Source organism: Ascaphus truei, chromosome 1 (assembly GCF_040206685.1).
Source record: "Ascaphus truei isolate aAscTru1 chromosome 1, aAscTru1.hap1, whole genome shotgun sequence".
In the NCBI taxonomy this organism is placed as follows: domain Eukaryota; kingdom Metazoa; phylum Chordata; class Amphibia; order Anura; family Ascaphidae; genus Ascaphus; species Ascaphus truei.
The window spans coordinates 323,689,045-323,712,786 of record NC_134483.1 but is presented as its reverse complement, the minus strand read 5'-3'; the positions used below and the strand labels follow the sequence as shown (position 1 = coordinate 323,712,786).

The 23,742-nt window shown below is 44.4% G+C and overlaps 1 protein-coding gene across 1 annotated transcript in view; it reads right to left on the bottom strand.

The window, feature by feature from the left end:
- Positions 1–9,405, bottom strand: part of ANTXR2 (ANTXR cell adhesion molecule 2) — a 205,886-nt gene extending 196,481 nt beyond the window's left edge. The window contains exon 1 of the mRNA XM_075606579.1: positions 8,790–9,405. Within this exon, the coding sequence (XP_075462694.1) occupies positions 8,790–8,917 (128 nt within the window). The 5' untranslated portion in view covers positions 8,918–9,405. The remainder of the gene's footprint in view (positions 1–8,789) is intronic.
- Between the last annotated feature and the right edge of the window lie 14,337 nt (positions 9,406–23,742).

Below are 23,742 nucleotides of genomic sequence, written 5' to 3'. Positions count from 1 at the left end.
CAGCAGAGGGAGCGGGTCCGGGATGGGGTTGTAGCGTGGCCAGGCCTGGATTAAGATTTAGAATAGTCGTTGTACTTGCCGAGTTCAGGAGTACAGAGAGTTTCGTAGTTAAATCCGTTTCCGTGTCCAAGGGTCTGAAAGGTAAGAAAGGTGATGGGTAAGCCGAAGTCGGGAGCCAGAGAGGTAAGTCAGACAAGCCGTTTCAAATCTGTAGGAGTAAAGACAAACAGGAGCATGACACAGTATCCAGGCTACACAGGAAGCAAGGAGCTATACAGAGCAAGGAAGTGAAGGCAAAGCAGGATATTTAAAGCGACAGTGACCAATCTGGACGAGGGGCATGGCGGAGGCGTGTCGAGGAGCTGCTCGGGAGTGGCTGAGAGACCAGGAAATAGTAGAGCCCAGCTGAGAGTCTGTAACACCAGTGCCAGAATCCAAGATGGCGACGGCAGAGTTCAAGGTATGCACTGGGCGGCGGCATGGATAGCGACGGGGGGCAGGGGCAGCAGCCGCTGCAGTACTGGTAAGGAGGGGTCACGCCGCAAGGGACGTGGCCCCTGATTCCTTACAGTACCCCCCCCCCTTCAGGATCAACCTCAGGACGATCCATCCAAGGCTTCTGTTGAAATTTCTTGTGGAAGCGGTCCAAGAAAACTGGAGTATGGATGTCCTCCTTGGGTACCCAAGAGCGTTCCTCTGGGCCATAACCCTTCCAGTGAACAAGGAATTGTATCTTTCCTCTGGATACACGAGAATCCATGATTGGCTGGATTTCGAATTCAGGTTGTCCTTGGACCGTGACTGGTTTGGGTATATGGGTCTTAGCAGGGAACCATTTGCTCTGGACGAATGGCTTGAGCAAGGAAACATGGAATACGTTTGGAATCCTCATGGAAGACGGAAGTTGCAGACGAAATGCCACAGGATTTGTTCCTGGATCAGAAAAGGCCCTAAGAATCGGGGTGCCAATTTCGGGGTCGGAGACTTCAACTTGATGTTCTTGGATGAAAGCCAAACTCAGTCCCCTGGCTTGTAATTAGGGGCCTGTTGACGACGGTGGTCTGCCTTAGACTTGAATTTCTGAGCGGTGCTAAGAAGCGCGGACTGAATCTTGATCCATGACTTCTGAAGAGTAGTTACCCGTTCATCAGCCGCCGGCACTCCTATTGGAATGTTTGCGATTGGCAGTCGACTTGGGTGGAAACCATAATTCACGAAGAACGGCGTTTCGTGCGTGGATTCATTACGAAGTGAATTGGTTGCAAATTCTGCCCAAGGTAGCAGGTCAACCCAATTCTCCTGGGAGTCGGAAATAAAACACCGTAGGTATTGTTCCAGCGTTTGATTTAGTCTTTCTGTTTGTCCATTAGTCTGGGGGGTGATAGCCTGACGAGAAGGATAGCGTCATGCCAAGCCTTTTGGAGAAAGGCCGCCAAAATTTCAATATAAATTGCGCGCCTCGGTCCGAGACTATGGATGTAGGTATCCCATGGATGCGAAACACCTCCTTGGTGAAGATATCAGCTAGGGTGGGCGAGGAGGGAAATCCTTTGAGTGGAACAAAGTGGGCCTGTTTTGAAAAAACGGTCAACGATGACCAAAATGGTATTCATCCCTCTGGAAGGGGGTAGATCCACAATGAAATCCATTGAAATATGTGACCATGGACGTTCAGGTACTGGCAAGGACATGAGCAAGCCTGAGGGTCTTTGATGAAGAGTCTTGTTTTGTGCGCATACTGGACAAGCACTAGTAAATTCATGAACCATCTTTGCTATATTAGGCCACCAAAAAGTACGCTTGATAAGATCCAAAGTTCTTTTGAAGCCGGGATGGCCGGCTAAACGGACAGAGTGGCCCCATTCTAATATCTTTTGATGAAACCTGGGTGCGGCATAAAGAGTTCCATCCGGTACCTCTAGACCACTCGGAATGTGTTTGAGCTTCAACGATCTTTTCGAGAATGTCAAATGAGTTGGCGGAAATTATAAACTTAGAGGGTACGATAGTTTCAGGGGTTTCTTCGGATCTTTCCTCAGGAGAAAATTGTCGGGACAAGGCATCAGCTTTTGTGTTCTTAGAACCGGGAATATAAGACAGAGTATAATTAAATCTTGAGAAAAATTGTGCCCAATGGGCTTGACGAGACCCCAGACGACGTGCAGAAATAGGTTTGCGGGAACCTTCCAGGAGATGTCGCCATTCCTGTAAGGCCATCTTGATAGCCAAGAGCTCTCTATTGCCAACATCATAGTTCTTTTCAGCGGGCGAAAACTTCTTTGAAAAAAAACCACATGGATGAAGCATCAACTTCTAAAGTAAAAGGAAGACTAACATCGGGATTTTGCAGAATGGGTGCAGAGACAAAAGCTTGTTTCAGGGTTTCGAAGGACGAGACGGCCTGTGGAGGCCATACAGACGGGTCAGCTCGCTTCTTGGTAAGGGCCGTAATGGGAGCCACAGTGGTGGAAAAATTTCGGATGAATTTCCTATAGTAATTGGAGAAGCCCAAAAAACGCTGGATGGCTTTGAGAGAGTTGGGCTGAGGCCAATCCAAAACAGCCTTACGTTTTTCAGGGTCCATTAAAAATCCTTTATCTGAAATTATATAGCCTAAGAAGGCAGTAGAGGTTTGATGAAAAAGACATTTCTTGAGCTTAGCGTAGAGATTATTGACACGAAGGCGAGCGAGAACGAGCCTGGTATGCTGGACATGATCTTGAAGATTTTTAGAAAAAATTAGGATATCGTCCAGATAGACTATTACGAAAGAGTTGAGAACATCATCATTCATAAAATCCTGAAAAACAGCAGGAGCATTGCATAAGCCGACGGGCATTACAAGATACTCGTAGTGGCCGCTTCTGGTATTGAAGGCAGTCATCCATTCATCGCCTTCTCGGATGCGAACAAGATTGTACGCTCCTCGGAGGTCTATCTTGGAATTTTTTTTTGCCCCTTGAAGCCTATCAAAAAGTTCAGAGATCAGCGGAAGGGGGTATCGATTCTTGACTGTGATGAGATTGAGCCCTCGGTAATCAATGCATGGTCTCAGGGATCCGTCTTTCTTTTTGACAAAAAAGAAACCGGCACCAGCGGGGGATGAAGAATTACGAATGAATCCTTTTTCAAGGTTTTCTTTTATGTATGCTGGCATGGCTTCAGTTTCAGGGAGAGACAAGGGGTAGGACTTACATTTCGGAAGAACAGCGCCGGGAACCAGATCAATGGTTCAATCATAAGGTCTGTGAGGAGGTAGAACCTCCGATTGTGTCTTGCTAAACACGTCGATGAAATCCGCATATGCTTCAGGAACAGCGGAATCATTAGCCTGGGGCGTTTCCACTCCCGCAAGGACTATGGTAGGAGAAATGAGCGGCAATGGTGAAGCGTCTGACTCTGGCTCCCACTGAATTGTCTTGCCATCCCTCCAATCAATGCGTTGGTTGTGCTGCTGTAGCCAGGGTAATCCTAGGATAACTGGAACGGCAGGAGAGTGCATCACGTCAAAGGATATGATTTCGGTGTGAGTACCGGCAGAAAGGGTGAGAGGAAGAGTCTCTAACGTGATGAAGGCAGGTTGCAAAGGACGACCATCAATAGCCTCGAGGCCAATCGGCGATTTCTTAGCGATGAGCGGAATCTTGTTATGAGTAGCAAAATCTTGATCCACAAAGTTACCACCGGATCCTGAATCAAGAAAAGCAGCGGTGGTTACGAGAAAATTCGGACCTTCAAGCGAGACTGGAAGCATAATTCTCTTAGGGAGTTCCTCTTCAGAGATAGGGTGAGAAGATATTGACCCCAAAATGAGTCCCTCTTGCCCCATTGGTCGTGTTTGTTCTTTGGGCCTTAAAGGACAAAAACGTACCGTAAGCTCAGGAGATCCACAGTAGTAGCAAAGGCCCTCATTCCGGCGACGAGCCCTTTCGGCAGTCCGGTCAGGGGTTCTATCGGCAGTCCTGTCGGTATTACGGAACTCTTGACTGGCAATCTGCATGGGTTCCACAGTGTCTAGAACAGGACGAATAGCTGGGAAGGATCTGGGAAGAATAGGGTCAGAAGAGAAAATTCTGGGACGCTGGCGTTCATGACGGCGCTGTTGAAGGCGCTAATCCACTCGTATGCATAGTGCGATCAATTCCTTCAATCCCTGGGCTGAACTGCAAGTTCATCCTTTACAGAGTCGGACAAACCTTGCCAAAACACAGCAATAAGGGCTTCTTGGTTCCAATGCGTCTCCGCCGCGACACTCCGGAATTTCAATGCGTATTTGGCTACGGACCTACGACCTTGAGACAATTGAACAAGAGAAGCAGCGGCAGTATCTCTGCGGGCGGGAATATCGAATACCTGCTGGAATTCTTGGCGGAACAGCTGGTAATCCTGGGTGACTTCCGCACGCAACTCCCAGATGGGAGAGGCCCATGCCAAGGCGTCCCCTGTTAAAAGAGAGTAAACATAGGCTACCTTGGTGCGTCCGGTGGGGAACAGGCTGGGAGAAATCTCAAACTGTATTTCACATTGGTTCAAAAACCACGACAGGCTAGAGGGTCACCCGCATATGCTTTAGGCGTAGGAATCCTGAGTTCTGATGGCCGGTCGCCACCCTGCGCGGCTGGGGCCGGAATAGGCTGTAGTGAAAGCTGGGAAAGCTGTTGTACCAGGCTTGTGATCTGAGTTCCCAAAGTATCAATGCAATGCGCAAGTCCCCTGATTAGTTGGCCCACCTCAGTCAGGTCTGTTTCTGTTGGGCTCTGCATAATGTCACGCTGTGCAGCCCATAGACCAGGCCAGTCCCCTGTACTGAGGTGGGATGCTGAATATACACACCGACAGCAGAGGAAGCGGGTCCGGGATGTGGTTGTAGCGTGGCCAGGCCTGGATTAAGATTTAGAATAGTCATTGTACTTGCCGAGTTCAGGAGTATAGAGAGTTCCGTAGTTAAATCCATTTCCGTGTCCAAGGGTCTGAGAGGTAAGAAAGGTGATGGGTAAGCCGAAGTCAGAAGCCAGAGAGGTAAGTCAGACAAGCCGGTTCAAATCTGTAGGGGTAAAGACAAACAGGAGCACGACACAGTATCCAGGCTACACAGGAAGCAAGGAGCTATGCAGAGCAAGGAAGTGAAGGCAAAGCAGGATATTTAAAGCGACAGTGACCAATCCGGACGAGGGGCATGGCGGAGGCGTGTCGAGGAGCTGCTCGTGAGTGGCTGAGAGACCAGGAAATAGTAGAGCCCAGCTGAGAGTCTGTAACACCAGTGCCAGAATCCAAGATGGCGACGACAGAGTTCAAGGTATGCACTGGGCGGCGGCATGGATAGCGACGGGGGGCAGGGGCTGCAGCCGCTGCAGTACTGGTAGTGGGTAAGGAGGGGTCACGCCGCAAGGGACGTGGCCCCCGATTCCTTACAGTAACGCAATGTAATTCTTTGGACCCCAAGCACAGCGTTATAAGGGGATTGAGCTGTATATTGTTGAAAACACACTCACAAGTCTTTAGTTTAACCAGTTTGCCTACTTACTATAGATGTGTGAAATGTTTGCGCAAGTTCGGGAACGGGCGAATTTTGGACTTTTGCTGGTCACGAGAAATGTTTTTTTTTAATTAAGCCATTAAAATACAAAGAATTTGCCCACATTTGGAAACTCATTAAGGATTAGAAATTCAGCAGAAAATTTGCTGTCTTCTTAAAATGAGCTTGAGTTTTGATTGCGGTACAGTATGTTACTGGGATCACATGGGGCTTAAATCCATTTTGGCGTCATTGTGGCGAAAGTGACACAACTTTTGCGTGACTTCGACGAATACCTGTGAAATCATTCCTGCTTCTCCAAAAAAAAAAGTGACTCAAGAAAACACTAAACGACTTTCATGAAACTTTTCGCAAAAAAAGCGAATTTTTATAAGAATACATAAACATGTTACCAATTCAGAGACATTCAAACATCTACTACTTATTTGAGCAAAGAATATATTTTGTTCTCACGACATACTTTATTGTGAAATACTCCAATATTTTTAGGGGAAAGATTATTTCTGGATACAAATGCTTATTATGCACTTCAAACTTCCTATACTGCATCTGTTTCATAACGTTACTATTGTAACTTTGGAGTTGTTCCAGCATTCTTTCCTCAGTTAAGTCAAAATCAGTGATTCAGTATGTATTGTATGATATATAGTGTTTGTCCTTTTCATTGTTAGGGCCTACATTTTTTAAATCTATGAAGCAAATCCTAAATTACGAATTGATCAATACAAATGGAAGTGGGGGTGTTAAATGGATGAGTGATTTAAATTTGCAACATCTCGAACACATTGCTTAGTGGTACTGTTTCTTAATATCATTGATGTACAGTGCAAATTGCATATTTAAAACAGCAATCTTTTATTCCTCCTTTTTTTGTAATATATTCAAATCAGGGGTTTCATTGAGGGTGAACTGCGCTATTTGTATATCTGGGGACGCAGGATTCTTATAGTTTTAGTTGCCGGTTTTAAAACTCCCATTCGGGGAATGAAAACAGCCACCAAGGCCCAGACCAATAGTGAGCTGTAACAGATGACGATGCAAATTCCTATTAGATAACTGGCGGGTGCCATCTTTGAAAAGCCAAGAAGCACTGGCAGCTATATCTGTAACTATCTCTGGAGCCTGGGGGACCCAGTGGTAAAGTTAGTATTTTTCAGCTCCAGAGAAGACCCCCCTGTGGTTCGAAATCTGCAAAAAATCTGATGTCTAAAGTGGGCCAGATTGCTGCTTTAATATGATTTAATGTAGCTAAGAGCAAGCGGCATAGAAATTTTCCATCAATACCTGGAACAAAACAACACAAGTTACTGATTCACCTAACAAAGTAGAATATGTTGTGCAATTTTCACGATGGCAACTATTTAAAAGTTGGATTGTGTTTACTATAATATCTCAGATAGTAAATGTATCACGTAGTGCAGTAAAGCTTTGTTAGTCAACTGCGTGTAATACGAATCACCTAAAGCGGATTTTTGCAGTCTGTGGTATAAGTACCACTAGTGGTAAACTATTTCTTACACAGTGGTACCACACACATGTCTTCCAAGCCTCAAGTTGGTGAGGTTGAGGAAGTTACAGTGAACACAAATGAAACAGGGAGATGTGAACCCATGGGTATTATACATATAGATATAGATACTTAGACACATCTGTAAATAGTATTGTTATTAATGAAAGTATTATTGTTATGGCAGCACAGAACAAAGTAAGCTTGTTAACTGCTGACCTAAATAAATTGTCATTGATGGTGATGAGAGAATTGTAGAAATTGTTCCATATGTCACAAGTGACTTCCAATAAACAGGCCTTATGCGAGAACATATACAAATAGAGAGAGCTAATATAATGAAGTAGTAATAACGTACTGGGGGTGTTGTACTGAATATATTTGAAGGCATATACATGGAGGAGAAAATAATCCCTATATGGCACTCAACCTCTATAGGGATTCTTTTCTCCTCCATGTATATATATTCTTTATGTGAGAACAATCACAAAAACTGAGAGGCAACTTGGTCACTTTGTCTGCATTCTTAAGGATATCCTCATGAGTGTACCTGTTATTAAGGATCAACTTCCAATGAAAACACAATGTGGGTTTCATTACAAATTCCTCACTGACTTCAGACTCTAAAGGAACAACATTTGCAAAGTTGTCAAGAGGTTAGGGAACTAATGCTGTCATTAATCTAGATGCTATTTTTCCCTAAATGTTTATCCCAGCTGCAGTTTATAACTCGTAGTTCCTATTTGTTCTGTATTTATTTTTTTGGATAACTAAACCAAGAGATTAAAGTCTATTTTGTTTAATCACTGTTATTAGTAACAGTTAATCTATCATTTTCTAATTGTGACATGCCAGGGCAGGCAGTTAGTTGGCACCACTCCACAACACACAGCAAAGTTCCCTTATAAGTCCCTGTGCAATAAAGATAGTAAATATTGCCTCATCCAAAACATTTGTAATCAAACAGTGCTAAAGTGACCTCGGCGGCATCCTGTGCAATGCTCTGCTGCCCACTCCATCAGAAAAAAGGATGAAGTATGTGCAACGCCAATATTTCTGCCACTTCGACCATAAGGGTTTTGTACATTTTCCATCCTGCTCTCTAACCTACATTGCAAACCTATAGATAATTATTTTCTTCCAAGGTTGTTTCTTTAGTAAACTTCAAGGTAGCACAATGCAGAAGTTGCAATAAACTACAGACGTGTCACCTCTCACTGATTTTCTGTGCGCCTCACTGATTTTTAGCATCAGCATGTCATAAGCTTCAAATACTGTTTCAGCAACAAAATCAGAACTTTTAACTTATTTGAACTCTGTTTAAATACCAATGTGCACCCGCAGAACACCCACATCTGACTGAAGGGGGTGTCTCAGACTGCATAACCCCTCAATTGCCAGCCGTGCCTGCAATGCATTGTGCAGAACATCTGTACTGTGGGAAGTATGTAGCATACTCACTCCTGCTATATTAGGCAGCTTGGCCACAGTAAGGTAGGAGGGGGAGGGACATATACATGCTGCTTGTTAAACATCTGGTTGACCTGCCATGCACTCCTGGGTGTAGTACAATGCAGATCCACACAAACACACCATGAGATCAGCAGAGGGAGGATGCTGCAGCCCCACCAACTATCTGATTCTCTGCCTTTAGCTGGATAACTCTTTCGGGCCCGGGTTAGCATTACTTTGCCACCTCCGGCCCCTTGAAGTGGTAATAAGCCGCTCCCCTTGTGTTGCACTCACTTGTCCAGCACGAAATAGAGGTCGAAGGCTCCCTGGCAGGACTGCTCCTCGGCCTCGGCGTGAGGAGGGGAGCAGGTCAGCAGCAGCAGCAGCAGCAGCCACACCGCACCACACCAGGACCACCTCATCCTGTGCAAACACCGGCACCACCGCAGCCTGTGCAAACACCGGCACCACCGCAGCCTGTGCACACACCGGCACCACACCGGTTTGGGGTGGGGATCTGTTCAGTAATCCAAGTGCAATGCAAAAAAAAAAAACCGCTGTGACAATACACAGGGGGGAAATAGAGCAACTCTTGGCACTGACCCAACTCTGACTTCTTCCTCTTAGTTAAATCTCAATCTTTGTGTGTGTCTCTCTCTCTTCTTTCTGTCATTATCTTTGCTATATCTCACACTGCTGCTATTTCTTCTGTCTCTTCCTTTATTACTTTCCCATTCTATCCATTTCTGTTCCTTCTCTGTCTTTGTATACAAACACTTTATTTCCCCTATTTGTATCAGTATCCCTTTATATTAGCTCTCTCTCTCTCTCCTTATCCTTCTCTCTTTCCCTCACCCTCTCTCTCTCTTCCTCCCTCTCTCCCTCTCTCTCTCTCTCTCTCTCTTCCTCTCTCTCCCTCTCTCTCTCTCTCCCTCCCTCCCTCTCTCCTTATCCTTCTATCCCTCCCTCTCTCTGTCCTTTCTCCCCCTCCCTCCCTCTGTCCTTATCCTTCTCTCTCTCTTCCTCCCTCTCTCCCTCTCTCTCTCTCTCTCTCTCTTCCTCCCTCTCCCTCTCTTCCTCCCTCTCTCCTTATGCTTCTCTCTCTCCCTCTCTCTCTTCCTCCCTCCCTCCCTCTGTCCTTATCCTTCTCTCTCTCTCTTCCTGCCTCCTCTCTCGGTCTCTTTTTTTCTTCTTTCTTCTTTTCTCTCTCTCTGTACTTCTTTCTCCCATGAACTGATCCCTTGCAATGGCGACCCCCTTTGCTTCTTATTCGTCCTTCCAATAATCCACTCCCTACTCCACAAGTTTGCCCGAGTTGCAGTTCGGGGGTTTCCTCTTTCAGCCAGTTGTCGCCGGGTACAGACCCCTTTTCTTTCACCCTTATATAGAAGAAGGAAGGATGTGATGATTAAGAGCAGATCTGTTTCATGCCTCCAGGGCTGCTGCCTGCACAATATGTTTGATATGATTTACTGCAACACGTCTGTTTATGTGTGTGTGTCTGCAAGGGGTGGGGATTGCACAGGGTTGTGTGCCAGCCCAGTACTATGAAAAGCAAACTTTTCTCCAAGTTTTAACTATCTAGCATTACGTTGAACAGCAGAACTTAAAACAGACAGCAACTGGGAATTTCATGATTTGAATACATAAAGCTACACACATACAAACGACAGCTCTGCCGTCCTGGATATCGACCATATAAAGTATAGTGCCGAGTTCTGGAGCACCCCTAGTTCCAGCCCCCATGATCAGAGATGTCAACTTCCAGGGACCCAATTGAGATTTTGATGTTCATGACCCCCCATCTCCCCCCAAATGAAATTTTAATAGCAAAGTTGTGTCTTTAATAAAGAAGACTGGTTGCAATACATGAAAATGAGTGAAGCTCATGGAGAGAGGCTCAGGGAATAGCACTGAAAAGTGACAGGTCTGTATTATCCAGTGGTCATTTAAAGGGGTGTAGAAATTGAAGTGGCACTGTGTCTACCATAAGGGGAAATCAGTATTTGTTTTAAAAGAAAAGCTTTTTTTTTTTAGTATGCTTATAAAGCAGAATGGGAGAAAAGTTTCCTAAAACCAATGAATAAAATAAATCTATTTTTCTTTCAATAGAAAGTAAACCGGTTGTGTAAATAAAAAAAATAGTAACTATCTGGGATTGTAAATTTAAAAAGTACTTTGATCAATAGTATTAACTGTATTTGACATAAAGAAGTGTAGTTGAGTTGCAGGTTGTTATATCCAGTGGACAGCATGATATGTCTGATTGTGTCGCTGTCTCTGACGGTGACATTTTTTTAAAAATAAAAGCAATATTCTTATATAATATATATAATAATATATAATAATATAATATATAATAATTATTATAATATTATAATATAATAATTATGTACAAGTGTGGATTTGTAAATAAAAAAACAAGATGTGCTCACAACCACCCACCACTATCACTTTGTGATAGCAACTCGCAGCAACATCAGTTATGAACTTTGTCTTTCTTGGTATTGCATTTGGTTCCAATCAGCACTACATGCGTGAGCAGTGATTTCCAATCTTTGTTTGGTTAGAGAAACCTATAATTATATTGTGAAATTCTGCAGAACCCCAACCCTCTCTAATAGCTCGTCTGACATCAGATGCATTGTAAGGAACCCCAACCCTCTCTAGTAGCACGTATGTGATCAGATGCATTGTAACGAACCCCAACCCTCTTTAAGAGTGCGTCTGAGATCAGATGCATTGTAAGGAACCCGAACCCTCTCTAATAGTGCGTCTGAGATCAGATGCATTGTAAGGAACCCCAACCCTCTCTCATAGCGAGTCTGAGATCAGATGCATTGTAAATTCTTCTGTGTTTGGTACAATTTTCACATGACCTGCAGGGAACCCTTTCAGCTAGGTCCCCAGTGCCTGCTGCAGCGCGCACTATGGTGTGCGCTGCAGGAACAAGAGCTGCCCCTCAATGGGGCCGGGCCCACTAGTTCCCTTGACGCGCAATTTGCCGCCGCGTTGCTCGACCAGATTTTCTAAATACAAGAAAATTGTGTTTAGAACTGGCGACAGAGAGATCGCCACGCCCACCGGTGGTTCAGCCAATGAGGACGAACCAGCCATGTGATGTCATGGCCGCTCCCCCATCATGCCCCCACCCACCCCTGTGGCAAGCTTATCTTTCCTCCTGCAGCTCCAGCACAGACTGCAGACCACGGCTTGAGTAGGTGCATGCGTAACGAGGCGCTCCGACCCCAGCGCTTGCGGAGTGACTGGGGCCGTAGACTTAGGGATACCCGGGGAACCAAAAGTTCCTAGGAACCCCTGTTGAAAAACACTGCTGGAGCCTATTGTATGTTCAAAGCATTGCAAACAGCTTTTTCTTTGTCTTATATATTTTATATGGTTATATTGCACTTATAATAAAGTTCAAATGTGAGTTGTGCCATTTTTACGTCTGTTTCACATGTAAAGGTATATTTAATAACTGTTCAAATTTCAGCCTGAAAACTTAACTTCTGAAAGTGCTGAAAACTGCTATGACAAATCCTCTGAAACATAGGAATCACAACAAAATTTTAGGAGCTAGTAAATGTCTATATCTTAATGAGGTCCTATAATAATGCTGCAGTGGCACTGCCCCCCAAAAATCAGAGGGCCCCTTACAAAGTTTTTTTACTGTGAAAATGAAAACGACTAAAAAGTTTCATTTCAAAAGAGCAGAACATGTTGCGTTTTTAAAAATACTGTAGGTGTGAAGCAGGTTGTCTCCGGACCTGAATTTTTTATTTCAGCTTCGTGGACCCCGGTTCCCCGCAATACATACCTCCATAGTGGGTGACGGTAGCAGTTCTGGAGGTTTAACGGTCCTGGTCACGTGGGCCAATAGGATGTCACAATGTATGATGTGAAAAGGAGAGATCCAGCGCTCCACGGATTTGCAAAAGTATCAAATTTATTGCGCCATACACAACGACCGTTTCGACCTTAGTAGGTCTTTTTCAAGTGAAAAGGCCTTTTCACTTGAAAAAGACCTACTAAGGTCGAAACGGCCATTGTATATGGCGCAATAAATGTGATACTTTTGCAAATCCGTGGAGGGCTGGATCTTTCCTTTTCACAGTCCAAGCTTGGATATTTGTGACAGGTATCCCTTTGAACCAGCAGCACCGGTAATACTGTTTTGTTTTTTGACTAATGGTGTGCAGCATATCACTGTTCATTTGACAATGTATGATGTCACATCTTCCAATTGGCCAGCATGACGTGGGACATTTAAGCCGCCATTATGGTCCCCACACACAGCCGAGTCGGAACTGCTTCCGGCATCCCCTAAGGAGGTAAGTATCTCGCGAATCAGGGGGTCTCTGTAGCTGAAATTAACGCAGTTAAGCTCCGGAGAGCCCCTGCTTCAAATCTATTTAAAAAAAGATGAAAAATGAAAGCAGGATTGCTGCTTTAAAGAAGACAATTAGATAAAAAAAGAAACGTAAATACATTTTCTGGAGATTTCTAAATAAATATGGAAACGTGTACGTTATTGGTCCTCTATGAGTCTACTAGCCAATATCCTACTTACATGCAAATTAGGTGCATTCACCTGTGGGGAAAAACTTGGGTAAACTCTAAAATCCAGTGTTGGATATGGTAGAAGAAGAAGGTATGGCAGTTCACTGCCGTTCGTGTGGGTATAAAAAAGCGCAACTGATGAATTAAAAAGGGTAACTTTTAATGTGCACTAGACATATACAAAACTGCCACAAAAACTCTGACGCGTTTCGTCCTGTAACTAGGACTTTGTCAAAGAGTAACTGGTGAAAGCACATAGTGGGGGTTATGCACTAAGCAGTGATAAGTGCTTTTAAGTGAGATAAAAAGCCATTATAGCGTGATCCTGCCTGCTGTGAGATTCACAAAGCAGTGATAAGTCTTTTAAGTAGCCATTATAGCACGATACTGCACTGTTATCACTGCTTTGTGAATCTCACAGCGGGCAGTATCACGCTATAAAGGCAGTTATCTCACTTAAAAGCATTTATCACTGCTTTGTGCATAGCACCCAGAAAACCCACCTATCACTGCTTAGTGCATAACCCCCAGTGACTCTTATGTGGTGGCGCCAAGCTACTGATTGGTTGTATCTGATTGCGCTAGGCTTCTGATTGGTTACACGTGATTAATGCGTCATCATAGACTCAGCAGATACATAATCAGATAATCAGGGTAAAAGTAAAAAGGAGAAATAAGTGAATTGTATCTCCTATAAAAAGAGAAAGGCGCCACTCACAGGAGCCACAAGTGGCCACAGGAACATAAATATGAAAAATGTAAACATATAACAAAAGACAAAAAGGAAAAAATAAGGAAAACCGGAATCATGGGATGTGGACAGCTCAGGAACTCACACTCTCTGGAGCTCAAAACACAAAGAATCTTACCCAGATCTATAAGCTCTAAAAGTTGATGCATATACACATTAGTAGGGTTACATTTCAAGTGCTGGTAAGTAGAGGTATCTGAAATTTGTCTGAGAGCCTCTCTTTTGTATTGATCTGATGATAAGATCACGAGAGCGCTCCCCTTATCAGCACTTTTAAATACCACACTATGGTCTTTTTTAAGGACCTCTTTTTGGTCTTTTTTAAGGACCTCATTTTTAAGGACCTCTGGTTATGGTACCTGAGGAGAGGTTTGAGAACCACTGGTCTATGTGAGGTGAACGCTTTTAAGTAGACCCATAAAACATAGGATATAGTAAGATTCCCCATAGAAATGTTGTGCTATGTCCCTTTTCCAAGCCAAATAACCATAGAATTAAGTAAGAAAAGTCCTTCCCAGTAGGTAGAGTTGGGCAGGTGTTGACTTGAACAATAATGTTAAAACTTTAGCATGTCAAATTTTAGGGGGTTCTCAAACATGAAGATGATGAATATGCCGCTTCTTTATGATATCTGGATACACAACGCAGATTTCTGAATTACATAAAAGGGAAAACCACCCTAATTTGACATGCATACAAATATATATATATATATATATATATATATATATATATATATATATATATATATATATATATATATATATATATATATATATATATATATATATATATATATATAAAATGAGCTGTGCATACTTTAAACAGAGCTACCAAAGGAGGGAGAGCCAGGACAGCTGTATCAGCTGTCCCGTCAGGCCCCCCTTCACTTGTCAACGATCGACAACCACGCTGCGGTCAGGTCCCTCCCCCACATTCAGCAAGTTGGGCTGAGATCAACCTGCTTAAAACTGTAACTTGAGGCCCAAGATATTCTTCAGCTGTTGATAGGCTGGGTTAATTAAATTGCAAGTTCAAAAGGAAAACTGTACATGGATTGGTATTTTTTGTTATGCATTCTAACCCTTCAACCGTTTATTTTTGCAGTTGTTAAATATGTACAGGTATAAACAATAGGGAGAAATATATGCTCAACTTTCTCAATTAATGTGCTACATTACATCACAGTGGTTGTTACATAGTGTACTAGGATGACCAAAGGACGTTGAGTTTGACACAAAGACGTTTCTCAAAGTAGGTTTTGTTTAATAGCACAGCACATACAGTACATATTAGGATAAATAGTAATGTTGACTCAGTGGATAAGAGTCAGCACCCTGGTCTAGGCAAAGAATATTTCCCAAGGCACCAGTAAATACTGTATACTTGTAAAAAAACATTATCCTTATTTCTTTCTCATATCATTCTGCTCATGCACATTTCACTCACCCTGGCTTCATCTTCTGTGATCAATTCCACATACATTATTTAGCTTCTGCATTCCTTTGCCATAATAGGTATACAGGGGATTCTACTTCTTTCCATTTTCCAGTGTACACAGCTAGTACCTAAATCATGTATGTTGTGTCTAAGGAGGGACCGTTGAGAGTTAAGGTTGGCTTCTCGGAAGATAACTTCCATTCTGTCTTTTTATACAGCCTTCTTGACCTGTCTACTATGGTCTAATCTTATACTGAACATTAAACCCTTTGTGCAGGAATGCAACATTCCAGTAACACATCAGGTCATAATCAGTCTCTGTTAAGGGGGTTCCAAAGTCCAACATAATCCCCCATTTTACCTAATAGGGTCATATAAGGGTTCTATCGATATACCAAAATAACAGATTTTCAGAGGTTTCTCCCCATCCTAATCCTGTAGCCGTGGAGGTTCAACTTGAGTACGAGGTACATCAGATACTGGACTCTTAACTCCAGAGGCTAGCTACAGTATCTAGTGGACTGGAAGGGATATGGGTATGGTGGAAATCGCAAGCACGGTGAAATGTTTCATATTGACATGGTGGGTTAAGGTAGAGAAAATACTTGGTTTCTCTTTCCAAACACCTAATTGATTTAATAACATAATGTATTACAGATCTTTGACCTTCCTGTACACAAAACACAGAAAACAACATAACATCACAGAGGACAAGTGACAAAACACTTAATTTATTGCTGAATTGATTTCTTGAAGCACAGATTTACTTTTCATTTTAACTCTTTATGACACGTCAGATGTATTATTCATGAATCTTAATTTTGCAATGTTGTTTCTCCTCCAAAACAAAAACAGTGTTTCACAGTAACATGAAATAGACTGTGTAACAGGGGACTTATCCCTGTTCACAAATATGCCTCTAATCCAGCAGTGTGGTGGTTAACTGCTGGTAGGCAATTAACTAACACCACCTGGCTGATTACAGGTGTTAGAAAAAGCCTGCCTCTGAGACAGGAAGAGAGATTCCTTAGTCCACAATTGGGCTGAACCAAGGAAGGACAGATGTCTTGAGCAGCAAGCTGACAACAAGACAAAAGGGATAAGATTTTAAACTTGGAGCCTGACTTTGCCTTAGCACACAAGGGTGTGGATCCAAGAGACCAGAGAAGCTTCCCCTGCAGCAGCCCAGCTAACAGATAAGACTTTTCATATAAGACTATTATCTATGTCTATGTATATTGATAAATGTCTCTATGATTTGGGCTGGTGAATCGCTGGGCTAACCACGCAGTTAAAGAGAACTGGATCACAAGTGTATTTATACTCCAGAGTGGAGCGGATTTTGTTTGCTGATTTACATGTTTGCTGTGTTTAAAGCAACAGGCGCAATAAAGCCTTATTTTAATTTCACCTTAAAACAGTCTCCATTGTGTACCTCTGAACACGTCTCTTACAGACTGTAATTCACAAAATACACAAGTTCCATCATGTAGATAAATTTCACATTGGGCATATGTATATATATCTATATATATATATATATATATCTATATATATATATATATATATATTGTGACAGAAACCAGGGGATGGTAATAAATTCCGTATATAGGGCTCCCAGGATACTAGACAGTTTCTATCCTGTTTGGCCTGGGAGTGCAGCCTTATAATACATACACTCCATCCCACAGTTTGGCAAGCGCTGGAACTGAGGGATGAGAGATCCAGACCAGAAACGAGAGGTTCAGAATTTAGTGAGAAGAAACAAAGAAATCTTCTCTATACGGCCAGGTAGAACTAGCGTAATTGAACATGACCTAGTCTCTGAACCAGGGGTCCGAGTTAACCTTAAACCGTACCGAATCCCAGAGGCCAAAAGAAAGGCTATAAGTTTAGAGGTTAAAAAAATGCTAAAACTAGGTGTAATTGAGGAATCCCAAAGTGGGTGGAACAGCCCTATAGTCTTAGTCCCAAAGCCAGATGGTACAACAAGGTTTTGTAATGACTACCGGAAACTAAACGCGGTGTCAAAATTTGATACTTATCCTATGCCCAGGGTAGATGAACTTGTAGAGAGACTGGGCAAAGCCCGATATCTCACAACCCTAGACCTAACAAAAGGGTACTGGCAGGTTCCCCTCACAGAAAGGGCAAAAGAAAAGACAGCCTTCTCAACCCCAGACGGCCTCTTTCAGTATAAGGTGTTGCCTTTTGGCTTACATGGAGCTCCCGCCACATTCCAAAGAATGATGGATACAATTTTAAAACCACATGCTCGGTATGCTGCCGCCTACCTGGATGATGTGGTAATCCATAGTGAAGATTGGCAATCCCACCTTCCAAAGGTCCAAGCTGTGCTTGACGCAGTCCGGTCTGCTGGACTAACTGCTAACCCCGCTAAATGCACTATTGGTCTGGAGGAGGCCAAGTATCTGGGATATTCTATTGGCAGAGGTTTACTCAAACCCCAAACACTCAAAGTGGAGGCGATACAAAATTGGCCAAGACCAGTTACAAAAAAACAAGTAAGGACTTTTTTGGGGTTAATTGGGTACTATAGAAGGTTTATTCCCAATTTTGCAACTAAGGCAACCCCACTAACTGACCTCACAAAAGCAAGAGGACCGCTAATGGTAAAGTGGTCCCCCGAAACCGAACAGGCCTTTAGAAGCCTGAAAGAAGCTCTCTGTGCCCAACCAGTGTTGGTCACACCTGACTTCTCCAAAGAGTTCGTAGTCCAAACCGACGCATCTGAGGTTGGGCTGGGGGCGGTACTCTCCCAGGAGTCTCAAGGTGAGGAGCACCCCATCCTTTATTTAAGTAGGAAACTAAATCCCCAGGAGAAAAATTACTCCATAGTAGAGAAAGAGTGTCTCGCAATAAAGTGGGCTGTAGAGACGCTCAAATACTACCTGTTGGGGAGAAAATTCCGGTTGGTCACAGATCATGCACCCCTTACCTGGATGTGTCAAAACAGGGAAAAGAATGCTAGAGTGACCAGGTGGTTCCTAAGCCTACAACCCTTTAAATTTTCTGTGGAACACAGGTCAGGGCACAAACATGGCAATGCTGACGGGTTGTCAAGGATGCACTCCCTAATATCCATGGTCGCTCATCCCTCGAGGTCTGAGCTGGGGGGGAGGATATGTGACAGAAACCAGGGGATGGTAATAAATTCCGTATATAGGGCTCCCAGGATACTAGACAGTTTGTATCCTGTTTGGCCTGGGAGTGCAGCCTTATAATACATACACTCCATCCCACAGTTTGGCAAGCGCTGGAACTGAGGGATGAGAGATCCAGACCAGAGTTTGTCTGCTGCCTGATTTCTGTCACCTGTCATGCTAATTAGGAATCAGGTATGAAAGACTGATTTCCTGTTTGCTCTGGTCTCCCCACAAGAGCCAGGAGGCTGGAAGGCTGCTGAACTACAGAGGGGAGAAGCCTCTTCCCCAAACAGGTTCAATCTTTCTGTTCATTTGTGTAAGACTGCAAAAGTACCGTGTTTTGATGTTGGAAGTGGAAAAGCCACGTCCAACCCTGAGTCAGGGATATCTAAGTTAAGTTATCGCTCAGGTGAGCAGCTTTTGTTTTGATCTGTTTTCTGTTGTATGCACTGTGGCAGTCTCAGTGCCTGGGACTGAATAAACCAGGCATAGCCTGTTTAAAGGAACAGTACGTGACGCCTCATCATTTAACCTACCCTAAAAGACCGTGTTCTAAACAGTCCCGGACAAACGACGGAGTCCCGGAGTAAGCCGTTTGTCACATATGGTGGAGAATGCGGGCAGAGCACTAGGGGGTCTGCGGGTTGAAGAACTTTGAAAGAAAAAAAAAAAAAAAAGTTTTTTTCATCCTCTGCAAACAAGATGGAAGACGTGGTGGGTGCGCTGGTACGCAATGTCGCTGCCCAGAAAGACGCGAATGAAACCCAGCAACAGCTGTTAATAGCCCAGCAAGAAACTAATGCAAACCAGCAGCAGACGAATGCAGCCCAGCAACAGCTGCTAATAGCCCAGCAAGAGATTAATGCAAACCAGCAACAGGCGAATGCAAACCAGCAACAGGCGAATGCAAACCAGCAACAGACGAATGAAGCCCTGCAAAACGCGATTGCAAACCAGCAAGAGACAAACCGCTTGCTGAGAGAGGAGCAACAGCGGATCGCTCAGGGCTTACAGCAGGAACTCGAGATCCTGAGGGGGGCTATCAGTAACCTTCCACTGGCAGCGGCAGCCCCAGTTCCGAAAATGACCAGGGCAAGCCACTACCTTCAGAAGATGGGACCCTCGGATGATGTGGAAGCCTATCTTCTCACGTTTGAACGCACGGCACAGAGAGAGGGATGGCCAGAAGCTGAGTGGGCTGGTCTAATCGCACCCTTCCTAAGCGGCGAACCCCAGAAGGCTTACTTTGATCTAGAGCCAGCCGAAGCTAACGTCTATGCAAAATTGAAGTTCGAGATCCTCGCCCGCCTCGGCGTAACCACGGCTGTTCGCGCCCAAAGGTTTCACGCATGGTCCTTCACGATGGATAAAGCCACCCGAAGCCAGATGTATGACCTCATCCACCTCGCCCGGAAGTGGCTACAACCCGAGATCAACTCAGCCAGCCACATCGTGGAACGGTTGGTCATGGACCAGTTCTTGAGGAAACTTCCCTCTGCCTTACGCCGTTGGGTCAGTCGGAGTGACCCCCACAATGCGGATGAGCTTGTGGCCCTCGTAGAAAGGTACAATGCAGCAGAAGAGCACCCGCAACCCACAGTCGTGGAGCAACCCCACTACCCGAGGTTCCAGGACTCTTCCAGAGACGGTAAAAGGGTACCGGGGTTAAGGGGCGCTGAAGAGCGGCGACCACCTTCACGCAGCACCAGCAACAGTGGTTCGCACACTAAGGGCAATAGCCAACATGGGGAGCCGGGAAAAGGCTCTAAGTGGGACACAGACTATGTACCTAAATGTGTAAATTGTCATGAGAGGGGCCACACAGCAAAAATCTGCCCACTAAATGATGAGCCCATGCAATGCAACAGCGTGGAACCTTATTCGCTGTTGTCCCAATGTATGGGCCCTAGCCCAGAGGACCCCTTGAATAACCATCTGTGGGCATTTGTAAAGGTTAATGGTAAGAGGGTTCGGGCACTTCTTGACTCTGGGAGCATGGTCACACTAGTGTCCGAATACCTCTTGCCCATTAAGAAGAAACAGGGAAACAGTTCACAAAGAGTGGCAATTTGTTGTATACATGGGGATAATCATGAATATTCCACTGTTGATGTTTTTTTTGAAACAGAGTTTGGTTCTTTAGATTTCAAGGTGGGTATTGTACCCAAACTGGCACATAATGTGTTAATAGGGACCGACTTTCCCCATTTTCTAAAAATGTGGTCCCCCGCTCAGAATAGCGCCCAGAGTTCAATAGCGGACCATAACGAAGTATTAGAAGAAACAAATCCTTTCCCTTTTTCAGAAATGGAGGTTGACGAGGGCCCAAATAAGAAGGGGGAAAAGGAGGAGTGCTGTAAAATTCCCTTCCCCATCACTACTTTGGTAGGGAATACCCCAAATCAAGATGTTGAGCAGACACTTACCACCCCAGAACCGGATAAGACCCTCGCTGACCTAGAGGTCAGTCCTGGGAGTTTTAAGAAGGCCCAGTGGGAAGACCCCACATTAGCGGTAGCAAGGGGAAATATACGGGACCAGAATAGTACTCCTGGCCAACCAGATAGGTCACTTGCTTACCCCTACTTCGAGGTAGAGAACGACCTAGTATATCGGGTTGATAAAAGGAAATCAGTTACAACTAAACAATTGTTGGTACCACGGACATTCCGTAACGTAGTATTACACCTCGCACATAGTCATCCATTGGGGGGACACCTAGGGGTGGAAAAGACAAAAGAAAAGGTTCTCCGAAGCTTCTATTGGCCTGGGGTTCTGGCAGAAATTACGAATTATTGTTCCTCATGCCCAGAATGTCAGATCACCGCCCCGTTCAAGGCGTACCGCAGCCCATTGGTACCCCTTCCCATAATAGAGGTACCATTTGACCGGATTGCTATGGATCTAGTAGGACCCCTAATAAAGTCTGCTAGGGGACATCAGCATATATTGGTAATATTAGATTATGCCACCCGATATCCGGAGGCAGTTCCCCTACGTAGCACCTCAGCTAAAAACATAGCAAAAGAGTTAGTAGTTCTGTTTTCCCGGGTCGGGATTCCTAAAGAGATTCTATCTGACCAGGGAACACCATTTATGTCCCAAGTAACAAAAGAGCTATGTAAACTCCTAAAAATCAAGCATCTCAGAACCTCAGTCTATCATCCACAAACAGATGGTTTAGTGGAAAGGTTCAATAAAACCTTAAAGAGCATGTTACGGCGGGCGGTTGATAAAGATGGGAAAAACTGGGATTGTTTGTTACCGTACCTGTTATTTGCCATTAGGGAAGTTCCCCAATCATCCACAGGCTTCTCCCCGTTTGAACTATTGTATGGCCGACACCCAAGGGGCTTACTGGATATAGCCAAAGAGACTTGGGAACACGAGGTTACCCCTTACAGAAGTGTAATAGAGCATGTTGCCCAGATGCAGGACCGCATTGCTGCAGTCCTACCCATAGTGAGGGAACACATGGAGAAAGCTCAAGAAGCACAGAGGAATACGTATAATAAGGGTGCTAGGGTCAGAATTTTTTTTCCAGGTGATAGGGTACTAGTTCTGGTTCCCACCGTGGAGAGTAAATTCCTTGCTAAATGGCATGGGCCATATGAGGTCTTGGAAAGAGTGGGAGAAGTAAATTATAAGGTAAGACAGCCAGGTAGGAGGAAACCTGAGCAAATTTACCATATAAACCTACTCAAGCCCTGGAAAGATAGAGAAGTCTTGTTAACCCTAGTACCCCCAGGTCCGTCAGAGAATCAAGAAACTGACCCAGAGGTTAGCATAGCTGAAACCCTGTCTGTTCATCAGAAACGAGAGGTTCAGAATTTAGTGAGAAGAAACAAAGAAATCTTCTCTATACGGCCAGGTAGAACTAGCGTAATTGAACATGACCTAGTCTCTGAACCAGGGGTCCGAGTTAACCTTAAACCGTACCGAATCCCAGAGGCCAAAAGAAAGGCTATAAGTTTAGAGGTTAAAAAAATGCTAAAACTAGGTGTAATTGAGGAATCCCAAAGTGGGTGGAACAGCCCTATAGTCTTAGTCCCAAAGCCAGATGGTACAACAAGGTTTTGTAATGACTACCGGAAACTAAACGCGGTGTCAAAATTTGATACTTATCCTATGCCCAGGGTAGATGAACTTGTAGAGAGACTGGGCAAAGCCCGATATCTCACAACCCTAGACCTAACAAAAGGGTACTGGCAGGTTCCCCTCACAGAAAGGGCAAAAGAAAAGACAGCCTTCTCAACCCCAGACGGCCTCTTTCAGTATAAGGTGTTGCCTTTTGGCTTACATGGAGCTCCCGCCACATTCCAAAGAATGATGGATAAAATTTTAAAACCACATGCTCGGTATGCTGCCGCCTACCTGGATGATGTGGTAATCCATAGTGAAGATTGGCAATCCCACCTTCCAAAGGTCCAAGCTGTGCTTGACGCAGTCCGGTCTGCTGGACTAACTGCTAACCCCGCTAAATGCACTATTGGTCTGGAGGAGGCCAAGTATCTGGGATATTCTATTGGCAGAGGTTTACTCAAACCCCAAACACTCAAAGTGGAGGCGATACAAAATTGGCCAAGACCAGTTACAAAAAAACAAGTAAGGACTTTTTTGGGGTTAATTGGGTACTATAGAAGGTTTATTCCCAATTTTGCAACTAAGGCAACCCCACTAACTGACCTCACAAAAGCAAGAGGACCGCTAATGGTAAAGTGGTCCCCCGAAACCGAACAGGCCTTTAGAAGCCTGAAAGAAGCTCTCTGTGCCCAACCAGTGTTGGTCACACCTGACTTCTCCAAAGAGTTCGTAGTCCAAACCGACGCATCTGAGGTTGGGCTGGGGGCGGTACTCTCCCAGGAGTCTCAAGGTGAGGAGCACCCCATCCTTTATTTAAGTAGGAAACTAAATCCCCAGGAGAAAAATTACTCCATAGTATAGAAAGAGTGTCTCGCAATAAAGTGGGCTGTAGAGACGCTCAAATACTACCTGTTGGGGAGAAAATTCCGGTTGGTCACAGATCATGCACCCCTTACCTGGATGTGTCAAAACAGGGAAAAGAATGCTAGAGTGACCAGGTGGTTCCTAAGCCTACAACCCTTTAAATTTTCTGTGGAACACAGGTCAGGGCACAAACATGGCAATGCTGACGGGTTGTCAAGGATGCACTCCCTAATATCCATGGTCGCTCATCCCTCGAGGTCTGAGCTGGGGGGGAGGATATGTGACAGAAACCAGGGGATGGTAATAAATTCCGTATATAGGGCTCCCAGGATACTAGACAGTTTGTATCCTGTTTGGCCTGGGAGTGCAGCCTTATAAT